Consider the following 13708-nt stretch of genomic DNA (forward strand, 5'->3'; position numbering starts at 1 on the left):
ATTGGGAGGATTAAAAAAAACTATGCAGAAATATAAAACTAATGTTTCATTCTAAATTCAGAGTGGGCCTGCCCTTTGCGTCAGAAAACAGGAGTCTTCATTCCCCCTCCCCTGCTTATTAATAGAGACCAGGGCCAAAACCTCTGCAGCTCCCATAGTTGGAAGTAAATTGCTTTTACTGTATTTCATTTCACTGAGATGTAAGGGTTAGAAACGCAACTCAATCTGCCTTGTGAAAAACGTCGTATGGGCTTCCGGAGCCGCCACCCCCTTGTGAATCCGTTAGTTGCGCTTAAGAAACCAGGTACTGCTGGGGGAGGCATGGGCAAAGTCGAGAGCGGCCACCGACGGTTCTAGCACCTTCCCCCTCCCTGGCTGCGTCTCGGCTGCCCTGGGGCCGCTGCTTTAAGAGCAGCCCAGCGAGGGCTGCGGCGGAGGGAGGCGGCCGGCTGGCGAGAGGCTTAACCCTTTCGTGCGCTCCGCTCGGAGGCAGCCAAGGTTAGGCGAGGGATCAGTGCGATTCCAGCGGGAGGAGAGCGAAGATGCGCCTGCCTGCCTGCTCGCTGCCTGGCTGTGGCAGCGGTGGCTGAAGCCGGGGCGCGCGTCGGGAACCTGACAGCCAGCCTGCCTGCCTGCCTGCCTGCCTTCCTTCGTCCTGCAGAGCCCGGGCCGGATATGACCGGGCAGGGTCGGCTGTCCTTGCGCTGCTGCTGCTGCTGCTGCCGGGCTGCGTTGTGCTCCTCCTTCCACCTGTGGACCTGCTCGGGCGAAGCTGCGGCGGCTGCGGCGGCGGGCGCGTGGCGGGGCTGCGCCGGGCGCACCTGAGCTGGCCGCCTGTGGGAGCAGCGGGGCGAGGCGCTGAAGGAGAGCAGCGGGCAGCCCCCTCGCTCGACCCCCGACGCGGCGGCGGCGCCGGCGGCGCCCCTTGGCCGCCCTCGCCCTCCTCCTGGGAGCGGCGCCCGGAGCTGGACGGAGCTACTGCTTTGCCCGCTGGCCGCGCTCCCCTCGCCGGGGACGAGCCGCGGGAGAGGCGGCTGCCGTGCCGAGAGAGAGGCGAGCGAGCCCATCGCGGCCAGGCTGGCGAGGAGCAGGGGCATGTGGATGCTGGCCGCCGTCTTGCTCCAGAGCGTCCTGAATGGTGAGCGGCGGCGGCGGGGTCCGGCGCGGGAAGGGCGGCGGTGGGGCGGGGGGAGCCCGGAGGAAGGCACAGCAGCAGGGGCTGGGGGGCTGCAGCAGCCGGGGGTGCCTCGCCCAGGCAGCATCCTGCAGCAGGTGGGGCGCGGCGGGCAGGAGATCGCCCCCGAATGGCTGCGAATGAACTCACCTAGGCAAGTGATCCTGAGCGCTATATATCTGCCTCGTTCAGTATCGAGCCATGGTAGATGAAATGAAGAAAACTGCACCCTTTCCGCCGTGTTAACGGATGCAGGATTGTACCCTACAGGGCATTTATCTGAATGAAGGACATATACCGCAAGCTTCTGGAAGGCTCAGTGTGGGGAAAGCTTTTCCCTTCTTATCTGATAATTCTGAGAAGCCGCATCACTTTCTGTGCTCCATTATACCTTTTGAACTATTATTTCAACGTTCCTCTCTGCCTCATAAGACGTTGGGAATGGGGTTTGCTGCGCACTCATCACCCTCATTTATGTAAAAATATGCACTGATAACCATTACGTCACCTAAAAAAAGGCTAGGGAGTCTTTCAATCAATTTCAAAGTTATAGAAGTGAAGAAACAGTGGAAAGGCAAAAGAATGAGCTTTGTTTCTGCAAAGCTGCTGTTTCTGCATAATGTTTTTCCTGTGCATTTGATCAGAAGTCATGCATTTTCTTTTAAAGCCCAGACCAAGTGCTTCTGTGGATGCACAGGTTTCCTTATCCTACTATCGCATTACTTTTAAAGAAAAGAAATCACAGCCAATACAAAAAAACCTTAAGTGACGTTAAGGCTTTGAAGGAGGTGAAATAGAAATAATCCCATGCAGAGGGCTGCTGCTGGATGCTCCTGTTCAATGGCATGGCCATTTTTCAAATTTGAGAGCACAGCTCCTCTTCTTAAAACACATTAATATGCTGACAGTTAAAAGGGAAAGATTAAGCACACGATTCCCAAAATAGGCAAAGCAGACAGAATAGAAAAATGTCGCTAGTGAGAATGAATGAGGGAGAGAATTGTAGAGGGGAAAAGTGAGAGATTTTCCTGGAAGATACAAATAATTGAAGCTCCAAGCAGAGGCTGAGGACTGAATGTTGGATGAGGGTGCCTTCAGGTCTGTTTAGCTATAGCATGGATGGAAAAATACACTGGCAGGCAGGGCATCCTTTAGAATGTGGACAGGCAGACTGAACTTGAAATTAAGCCATGAAGGATTGCAACATAAAATATGAGTAATGAGATGACTGGACCGGTCCTAAATATTTTGACATTTTGGCAGCCTGTGCAATATAAAATGATTAGGACAAAACTCTGAAAATTGTCTTAGCATTAATGGTGATTGCAACAAGTTCTGTCATTAAGATTGCTCTCCTCCCCTTCTTTAGAAATATAAAATAGTCTTAGCGTTAGTGACTTTTACAGGAGGAGACCTTTCAGAATATTCATTTAGGGAGGAAATAACAATGAAAGTCTATTTTTAACTAAGATTCTGTGAGCCTACGATGGCATTGTAAGAGAACTCACATCAATGGGATTTAAATTGCATTGTATGACCAAGTTGGGGGGGGGGCATAGATATGTTAACATCTTAATGCATTGCATCCATAGCCACATAATAAAGATGTTACATGTAAATAATGTAATAGCAGCCCACAAAGAAAAAATAATAATGTTCTGGTAGAGGTAAGGTTAGAGGGTAAAAGTGGATGAGTGTCCTTTTCAATCCATACGCCTGTATAATTATTAGAGATTGGATCATAATTTTGCTCTGCAATTAAAGAAGAAAACAGATTGGAGATTTACCTTTTAAAATTCCTTAATTTATGAGGTGCATGAATTGTACCAAAGTATACTATGTGTGCACATACAAATTTAAATAAGTGGAACAAGAACTGTGCATAAAATACAAATTGCATCCCTTATGCACAATTCTGTATCTTAAAGTAGTAGAAATGTCTAAGACATTTAAGTTAATTTTGTTTAAACATTGATTGAAATTCATGGCTCTTTTTTCATCTGAATATGCAGGAATGAATACATAAACTAGGAATCAGAATACATTTATTTCTATAAAGCTTCTATAAAGGTAATATGTAGCAGTACATGAAATAAACTTGTATTATGAAGGAGCTGTTAGGAATGTGTCTAAAAAGAATGCAATATTATTGGGACCTCACACTTCCCTGATATAAATGTTGGATCATTCAATGTGATTGAAGTTTTAAATTAATGGGGTAGTTTATTCTTGCTATGATCATACATGTCACAGAAAGAAGAATTTTATTTTTTTAAACCAATTTGCATGGGCTTGTCTCAGAATTGATTATTTTGTGGCAGTGTTCCTGGTTGTGTGATGAAAAGTCACTCATTTGACTTTTAACACGTTGTTAATAATTTCCTTCTTTTAGAACTTCCCCAGAAACAATAATGCTATGAACCTTAAAGCAGCTGCAGGCATTGAAGGTTATAGAATTTGTGTCCATGTTTCAGTTCACACTAGGGTAACATAAGTGTGAAATGGAAGTCTAGTGACAGTATTAGTTATGATTTATATTTTGCCTAAAATTGTACTTTTTTTAAAATTGCTGGTCCCAAATCTGCCGTTTCCTACCCTAAAATATATATGTGTAGGCTTAGGCCCACCATGTTACAATACCAAAATTGCTGTCCATTGTGCTAAATAGTAGATGGATTGGCTAAATTCAAAAGGAAGCTCCATAATTAACATTGCTACATTGCAATAGAGAAATGAATAGTTCTTCTTGAGTGAAGTCTTGCTCATTTATTATTTCTAGTTCAGCTCTTAATTTCATTTCTTAAAACACAGACAAAATATGCTGTTAATCTTGGGTGCACATTTTCAGAGCAGTTGTGTCAATCCCCATCATGCTAATAAGAGTCATGCATCTACAGCCTTCTCAAAGCAGCCTTTACAACTTCAGCTTTTGCTTGCTATGCCAATGACTATTTATCAAGTGAAGAAAATGTGGAGGGTTTTGCAGTTAACGTTGGGCCTTTGTGGATGAAAAATGCTTATTTTAAAATTGACCTTGAGGTACTTGCATTTTTTTTTAATTTGGAAATTTAATTTTAAAAACCATAGAGCTTTTTATGATTGGTAAAACCTGCTAATATTTCTCTGTACAATGCATGTTAATCTAACTCGCTGCCGTTTTTGCCACATGCATGTGACTAAGGTCCATTGATGCTTGGGTTTTTTAAAAATAAAAAATCAATGGAAAAAACTAGGATGTAACCAATAAAGTAGAGGTACTGCTAAAAATAGATTGCCGTTAAAAGAAAATAGTCCACTAGGTCTCTATAATGCAAGAGTCTGTATCTGCACCTGTCTATCTTTTACTGACTGGTTGTGTTAAAAAAAATGTTGCCATATTAGAATATTGCAATCATGGGGGAGGAGCCAAAGTAGAGGAGGAAAAGATGGCACAATAAATTAAATGAGGGCACCAGTGACACAATCCAAAGGAGCAGCCATCTCTACTGATCAGCTGTTTGATGGACAAGCAGGAGGGTGGCGAGAAGAGCCTGAATTCAGCCAGCCCTTGCTCCTCTTCTCAAACAACTGGTGGACGTCACTTTGATGTTTGTGCCAAGCTTTTTTTGTGCAAAGGCTGCACGCAGGCAGCCCCTGCTGTTGAATATCGAGGGGAGCACCACACCCAAGCCTTGTACGTGCTCATAGTTCCCCTGCAGTGAGAGCTGTTCTGTGGGAAAGCTTGTTTCTGGGCATGCAGCAGCAAATAGAAAAGGGGCATTTTGAGATACCCAAGCCTCTCCAAATGTCATTGAAATAATTGGCACACATATACAGATACTGATACGGGTAGCCGCTTTATAAGGTGGTAGATAGTAAGAGGATTATGTGGTCAGTGCCATCAGTGTGGGGAAACCAGTTCCTCTGATCCACACTGACCTGCCATAATAAAAACACATTCCTTCCTAGCAGTGGCTGACCACAGCTGACAGGCATGACATTTCCATTAATTAGGAAGCCAGATGCATTTCAAAGGAACTATTCTTCTACGTATTGAGTGGTGGTCCAATCACAAGGCATTTAATGTGCCCCCAGACCTTCTTCTTTTTTTTTTTTGATGGGTTTCGCCAGATACATAATGAGGCAGTGTGCCATTACGCTGCCTGTGAGCCTGTGCTGTAGGACACTAGTGGGCAGCAAACCACACAAGACTGGGAACACGTCGTCGGAGCAGCAGGCGGAATGGAGAGCAGCTCCTCCGTGGAGGGGAATACACAATCACCTTTTCAGATCCCATCACTACTTTGCCATTTGGTGTGTCGCTTAATAGAGCGTATGGTTCTGCTTTCTTTGCACTTTCCTTCACCCAGTCAGTGCTTGGGTGCTGCTTTTAATGAGGAAGGGAAAGGCAACAGAGAAGACTTTTGTGTCAAACATGTAAATGTGCATTGCTCTAAGTCGCAGTGAAGGCCAATCAAAGGGAAGGACAGAGGAACGGGTGAGAGGGAACGCTTTGGAAGCGTAGATTTCCCCCCCCTTCCTTCATGGCTTGTCCTTCAGGCTCTCTGAAGCAGGGCGTTGCACTAATGATATCTGTGTTGGAGAGGATAAGGATGGAATCCAGAGATTTCAATCCATGAAATGCTATATACATAACCAGCCTGAAACAGCAACTGGCAAAGCAGCGTTAAGGAAAGGGGGGTGGCAAGCAATGCAACTCTATTTAAGGTACATTACATATATTCTTTTTGGCAGTGTGGTTTAATTTTGGGCAATATGGTGAAACATTCATCACATTGGATATAAATCAAAACTGGAAGCAATGTATGTTATGAGAACCTTGTTTCTTTTCCTGAAGTACGCAGTATTTTTTTAAAAACATTTACACACCCTGCCTTTCCTTAGTCTAGTTGCTACACATGGTTCTTTTTGTCTTATCCGCACAACTACCCTGCAAGGCTGACTTGAAATAAAAAGTCATCAAGTTAGGGAATTTGAACACTGGTCTCTGGCATGCCAATATCACTGCAGCACACTGTTTCTCTAATAAAGGAACAGAGTTACCATATACGAAGCAGTGCTGCATCCTTCATGGTGGTTATTGGTGTAGCAGTTTCAGTGGCATGAACAGTCTTGTGTGTGTTCTGTGTTATGGCCCACAGGAAGCCTGCCTCACTGTATTTGTATGTATCAATCATTTATTGTATTTGACTAAAATCCATTACAAATCCCTCACTGTATTTACAAAATTTGGGCTGCCCAGCTGCAAAGTTAGTGAATGAAGGCAAGGATTCTTTCATTGGTATCCTTTATAAGGTTTTGTGTGCATTGGCGTTGAATGGCAGTGAGGTCGTTTCCTCTGCTGCGTTTCAAGTTGGATTTGCATTTTGCTGTACACCAGAGATGGGACAGAATGTCTTCACTTGATGCACGTGACTTGTTTGGTTTCTCTGTGCTTTCAACCTCGCACTCCGCTCCTAATCTGCACATGCACGATGGCTGTCTCAAATGTACACACCTCAGTTTAACTGTGAAATGAAAGTGCCTTACGTTTTCAAATCTGATGTAAGCCAGTTTGAGGGAAAACACACCAAGCAGCAGGATCTCTCAAGAACCTACTGGATAGATATGGATTGTGGCTATTGTCATGTATGGATGGCTTCAGACACCTGTAGTGGGAGAACACTGGAGCCAGAATTAAACAGTAATGTGTACACAGTCAAATAAGTGCAACATGTTCCATTGGAATAAATTTGACTTCCATGTAAATTTTATTTATTTATTTCATTTATATCCCACCTTTACTCCAAAGATCTCATGGTGGCATACAGAGTTCTCCCTCCCCCACCTTTATCCTTGCAACAACCCTGTGAGGTAGGTTAGGCTGAGAGACTGTGATTGGCTCAAGGTGACCCAGTGAGCTCCATGGCCAAGTGGGACTAAGAACCCTAGTTTCCCAGGTCCTAATCTGTGACTTGAACCACTACACCACACTGACTCTCACATCTTTAATGCATTTAGGATTCAGATGAAGGAAGTTAATGAAAAAACTGCAGCTAAATATTTTGGAAGGACATCAAATTATTGATCATCTTTTCTTATTAGTGTAGTGTTAAGAGCATGAGCTACTTAGAAGTTTCCACTTCCATCTTTCAGCTCAGTCATGGCCATACTGCGTATAATACTGATTTGGGTTACAAATATTGTAGGAATTAGTCCCGTAAGTATGTAAAGCACTTGGGAAAGGTACTATATAATGCTAGTTATCTGTTCAGGTCTGCATCCGTGTTTTAAGACTAAATGATTAATAATGTGAATCATGGTCAAAAGGAGGAAAAGCAAGAACAGAAAGGAACACAAACTCTGGCAAAGAAATGCAAGTAGGCAAGAAGTGTGGCCAAAGCCCTGTCTCCTGCTGGGAATCCAAGTAGTATTCAGACCCTCAGTTACCAGTGCTGCCAGAGTTTGTAAGTCTGTTGTGTGCTCACTGGTGTGGCAGTGATGGCAGGAAGCAAGGGCTGGATAGGTTTCTGTGTGGCCCTTGCATGCCCCCATTTTCCACTTTTAGCCAACCTTTGACAACCTATGTTACTATCTGCCCCCTAGGCTTTTTGGCCTGACAGTTTGCCTCCACTGGTTATCGACCTAGGAGTGTGTCACAAAAAACTTATGCTGGCAAGGCATTGCCTTGGGAATTTGTTGGAAGGACAGGGTAGAAATGCCCATAATAAATACCAGACATGTTGGCAGGGAATTGGATTGGCATATCCACAAAGCTGTGCTGTGCCAAAGTATCTAGGTTTGAAGGTCTATAGGAATTGTGTTCCTGCCATTTCCTCTGTTTATCCAGCTGGGGTATCTGGAGTGTAGAATTGCACCCATAGGACATAAACACACCCTAAGCCTCTGTGTGAATATCCTGATAAAATGTAGCTAAGCATGTCATAGATGAGCCATAGCAAACCCTGGGTTAACATACTGTCCCCCACCCACCTTCATTCCACCAATGTGACTTCTTCTGTTGTCTGAACTGACAAACTGGTTAATGTCATATGATTTGCTTGAAATAAGACAACTTGAGGTTGTGCTCAGACAGAATGACCAAAGACTTGGGTCTATGGGTCCTGTACTGCAGGGGTGGCCAACTCCCAAGAGACTGCGATCTACTCACAGAGTTAAAAAGAGGCAATGATCTACCCCATTTTGGGGGGTTCAGGTTGTTGAGCTTTTTTAGGGAGGAAAGCCCGTTTTTAGGGGTTCAGGTCAAAGTTGTTGAGCTTTTTTAGGGGAGTCAAAGTTGTTGAGCTTCTTTGAGGGGAGCCAGTGATCTACCACACACGTCCAGTGATCTACCGGTAGATCACGATCTACCTGTTGGATGTGCCTGTGCAGAGGCACATTGCAGCTTTTGAAATGGTCACCATCTTTTTCTGAGTAGCATATGTGGGAGTAAATTAAATGCTAGTTAAAGAGTGTGTTCTGTAGCTGAACACAGTTTCGTGCAAGCTAATTGTGCACATAACTTGTGTAAAGACTGTGTATGCATTCAGGCACCGAATTGCACTGGTGTGTCCCCACTTCTGCTTTTGGCTCTTTGGATCGCGGCCAAAGAGATTAATGAGTCTTGCCTGTCTCTCTCTTTAAGCTATTTTTACTCAGAAAGCAGTGAGGAAGACTGAGCCAGCAGTCCTATTTATAGAAAGTCCTTTTTAAATACGCTGGCTTTGAGGAGAGTCACCTCCATACTAAATGCCTGCTGTCCTAGGGCTTGTCTATAATTTGAGAAGAAGAGATTAAATTAGGAATCGGATTAGCAGCAGAATATTTTGGGGCTGAATGCTAGTGATACCCACAGTGCATTGTTTTAAGATTTCAAAAACAAAGCCAGATGAAAACAAATGTGCATCAGGCTAGGTTGATGAAATACCACTCCAGGCATCTGAACCACGTACTGCATCATTCGAAAATGAAGACTGAGCACATGGTTGTTAATTTAATGATATTGACAGTAGAAGCAGCAACAGAATTACCTTTACTGCATGTGATCTTTTCAAGGCTACTTATTGCACAGGGAAGATGCTCCTGTCTGGCGCCAGTGTCCAAATTCTAAGTTCTATCGAACTGTAATATTATTTACTACACAGCTTTGGGGTGTAGGCTGCTGCTTACATGTCTACAGTTTTCATGTGGTATGGTTTCTTATTGATGTTCCATCAAGCAAATATTTTAAAATTAACAGAATATTACCACGATCTTGGAAATGGGCTACTGAAGCCATTGCGGGGAGTAAGTTTTAATGCAATAGCAAATCTCTCGTCCTGAAAAATGTGAATGCTATGTAAAATAGGAACGCTATTATTTGTTAGCAATTTATTCTGTTGTAGCTTCATTACAGTCTGAAATTACTGTGAGTTCAGTGCACTTTTTGGGTATTTGTGAGTGCTGAGTTGGTGATTGATCAAGAATGGAAACTGGGGATGAATCTACCAATTTGTTGAAAAATTAACCCTGATCGTGGAAGGTCTGTGTACTCTGTAACTATACTAAAGATATATGGTTCATTACTGTACTGTAGTTGCCATTTTCTGAAAAAAAATTCATGCTGAGCTGGAAGAAAGAGTGCAAACTGTTTTCAGTGCTTTTCATAATCAATATATAACAGATTTTAATCCAATAATTTAATATAGTTTTTAATCTTGTGTGTTTAAAAATGCATTAATCTTTTAATCTGTGTGTTTAAAAAAAGATCTTAAGTGTCAAGATTTGAAAAAAAAAACCAAATTCTAATTATTTGTCTTGAAGACAAGTTTTTTTTAAAAAAATAATCTACAGATTTAATAGATTGTCTTCATTATTTTGTTTGCATATTATACTGTACTAATTTTAATTGTTTTGTTTTTGTGAACCACTCTGGAAGCTGTTTGGTTGAAGGGCAACATATAAACGTATAAAGTAGATCAAAATAAATAAACAATATCCAGCCATTTGTCTCATGAATAGAGATGGGGAGAAATTCAATTCAGGTCACATTTAAAGGCTAACCCTCGCTAATACACACTTTTCAAAACAATATGTGCATTGAAACACAGCCATTCTTTGAAATCCATACTGCTCAGAATTTTGCAGTGCAGTTCTCCAACCAAGTAATGTGTACAAAAAAGCACATAAAAAGTATGCATAAAAATGCATATAGTAGTGCAAATAATGTACAAATGCATTAGGGGACATTGCTCAATGTGTGTATTAGTCAAAACTGCATATACAAATGTCTGTAATTTGAGAAGTTTATACGAAAATGCTGATATTTTTTTTTTAAAAAAAATGCGAATTGCTACAGAACTGAATTTAAGACCCAAATTGGCAGATTTATCCATCTTTACTCCTGAGTAATGCAAGTTATGGTGTGGGTGTAGGTAGGTTATTCACTTAATGACTTCATTGGTACTGTACTGGGAAAACAGATATGGCACTTTGTGTATTGTTTCAAAGGGTTTGCCACACAAGTAATAGCTCTCATATGTCAAAAACACCCACCAGGGAATTGAGAAGTGAATGCTGGATCTTGTCAAGGAAGGCTCTTCTCTGATTGCACATTCCTCAGCATGCTTACTTTCAAGTAAGTCTCAAGTTCAGCAAGACTTGCTCTCTAATGAGCTTGTTTAGGATCACAGTTTTAAGTTCTAAAACACTTTTAAGTTCTAAAACTGTACCTGTTTACCTGGAATTAAGTCACAGTGAATATAATATAACTTACTTCTGAGTAAAGATGCATAACATCAGACTGCAAGAGCATCTATGTACTTGCGAGCGAATAGAGTACATTTTTGTATGTGTAGGTATCCTGTTTGACCTTGGAGGAAAAGGACTCAGATAATTTTTAGGTATTTTCCCACAGCCTTTTAGCACCACCACCCCCGGTTGTATAGCTATAGAAATATATCACTAATATAAAATGTGACATGCATATTAGTTTAGTATTTTTAAAAAGAAATCCTTTCTTTAGGAATGGAAAAATACAAGCAAAACCAGGCAGCATATACTGTACATGAAAGCATTCCCTTTTTGGGCCACACAATATGATTCCCCCTGAACCCTTTTTCTCTTTTAATGCTGGATAGTAATTTTTGCTGCTAAAATTCTTCCCACTTGTTCCAGATAATGCTGGCAACTTTTACAAATCTCTAGAAAGCACATATACTTTTTCTTTTCTTTTTTAAGGGAGTGGCTTGTTGGTTTTTAAATCAATGTGACTGTTCCCTTGCTGCTGTACACATCCAAAGTTGAAATTATTTGTGGAAACTATGTGTTCAAAATGCCATTTGTTCAGAGTTTAATGCCAAACCTTGCATTTTTCAATGGTGATGTATAGGTTGTATTTTGCTGGAAGTGTTATTTGTTTTAATTCTCAGAGAATTTGGTTCATGGCTGCCTATAAATGGTATACAATAAATAAATTATAAAGCTAGTTTAGCTTTCAGCCAAGTGCTGTGGATTTTTTCTCAGGAGCAGATCTCCATAGTTCAGTGATACTTACTCATGAGTAAGAGTGCATATGTTTTGATATGTTGCCTGCTTTTTATTTCAAATGTAATGTTTTATTTTGAAACTTCAGTCGGATTATTGCATGACATTCTTAGCTCATTTAAATGGACATTATCCCTACTGACGGTCTTATCCCTGATGATCAGGAAATGCTAAATGTGAGTAGTATCTAATTATAGCCAAAGCGCTGGTATCCTTGGGCACCTGCCAAGGCCCACAACCTTTAGTTAAACATTTTTCAGGGTGGTTTACAATTTTCCATAAAATACAATAAATAAGCAATAATCTGGGAATAGACCAATCTGTCTGTTTTGGTTTCCTCTGTTTTTGATTTTTCCAACTGAGTAATTTGCACACACACACACACAGAGAGAGAGAGAGAGAGAGAGAGAGAGAGACAGACAGACAGACAGACAGACAGACAGACAGACACACCCCACATGAATATTCACCAGCATTTTAGTGCAAATTTCTCCACATGATCACATTTTTGAATGTTGCTTTGGCTAACATACACATTTTTGCATGGACTTACCTTAATAAAATGCATTTTGCATATGATTGAATTGAATTATTTTCAATAATAAATGCATTTTTATGCACAATTCCCTCTAATAAAGGCACTTTTGTACACATTCATTGGCTGGAGAACTGCACTGCAAGATCCGGGGAAGTGTAAATTTCAAAGGTTAGATGACTTTCGGTATATATGTTGGTTTGAGAAGTGGGAGTTGGATGGTTTCTCATTGAAATGCAAAACAAAATTGAAGTTCTCTCCATCCCTGCTAAAGTTAGCGGTTTAAAAGGTTGCATGTGGATGCCTGATGCCTAAAAGACATTGACATTCAAAATGCCTCTCTACCACATGTATTAGTGGCAGAGTAACTACTTTGCATGCAGAAAGTTGCAGGATCCATCTCCAGTATCTCCAGGTAAAGCTGGGGGAGACTCCTGTCTGAGAAGTCTGGAGGAAACCACTGCTGGTCACTGTAGACCAGGCATGGCCAAACTTGCTCCTCCAGCTGTTTTGGGACTACAATTCCCATCATCCCTGACCACTGGTCCTGTTAGCTAGGGATGATGGGAGTTGTAGTCCCAAAACAGCTGGAGGGCCAAGTTTGGCCATACCTGCTGTAGACAATACAGTGTGCTGAGGTAGATGTGCCGATATGTGTCTATCTATCTATCTATCTATCTATCTATCTATCTATCTATCTATCTATCTATCTCAGGCAGTCTCATTTGTTGCTGTGCATTAAGGACAATCATAGGTACACATAAATGGCAGAAGAGAGGCTTCTTATAAGCAATAAAGTTTCCTGTTTGAAAACCGCCAATACTATTGCAGAGGATAGTTGCATATTGCAGGGAATAGCAGAGCTCGAACTTGTGCATTTTCCTCTTTAAATCTTCCTTAATGGAAAGCAGATTGTTAATGTTCTCTTAATTATAAAAATAGCGATAGCTAATCAGGCAACATTGCTACTGTCAAAGAACAGTTTGCGGTGCTGATGACAGACTTCTGTTGAAGCCAGTCTCCACTACGGAACTCTGCCCCCTCCTTTCTTTTAAACAGGGAGCGGGGTGTGTGTGGATATGGTTAGAGAGAGAAAAGAGGGAAATAAAACATTAACTGTGGATGATCATGTGGCACTAACATTCTGGGTACCCCAAGGTGTTATTTCCCCTTTTCTCTAGCAGCTTTCCCCCTCAAGTCATTATGCTAATTAGTGTTTGATCAGATGATTAAATTATAATTCGATTAATCCTATGCGCTAAATGCTCTGAATGAATGCATTTTCCATCGCTTGAATGCCTTGCGTTTAAGAGTTCCTGTTGCAGCCTGATGCAGAAGGCTCCCTCCCTCCCTCCCCTCTCCCTCCCATCATTTCCTCTAGTTACTGCTTTTTATGTTAAAGGCACTGTAGCTTCTCTCATGGCATGCTTGTAGGCCTTTTGTTTCTGCCATTATTCTTCTTTTCTTCTTCTTTCCAGCTCCTAGCTGAAAGGGCT

The 13708-nt window shown here is 41.9% G+C and overlaps 1 protein-coding gene across 1 annotated transcript in view; it reads left to right on the forward strand.

The window, feature by feature from the left end:
- The first annotated feature begins 1051 nt into the window (after window positions 1-1051).
- Window positions 1052-13708, forward strand: part of DSCAM (DS cell adhesion molecule) — a 332481-nt gene continuing 319824 nt past the window's right edge. The window contains exon 1 of the mRNA XM_035116259.3: window positions 1052-1138. Coding sequence (XP_034972150.1) covers window positions 1096-1138 — 43 coding nt within the window. The 5' untranslated portion in view covers window positions 1052-1095. The remainder of the gene's footprint in view (window positions 1139-13708) is intronic.

The sequence above is a fragment of the Zootoca vivipara genome, chromosome 4 (assembly GCF_965207765.1).
Source record: "Zootoca vivipara chromosome 4, rZooViv2.hap1.1, whole genome shotgun sequence".
NCBI lineage: Eukaryota > Metazoa > Chordata > Lepidosauria > Squamata > Lacertidae > Zootoca > Zootoca vivipara.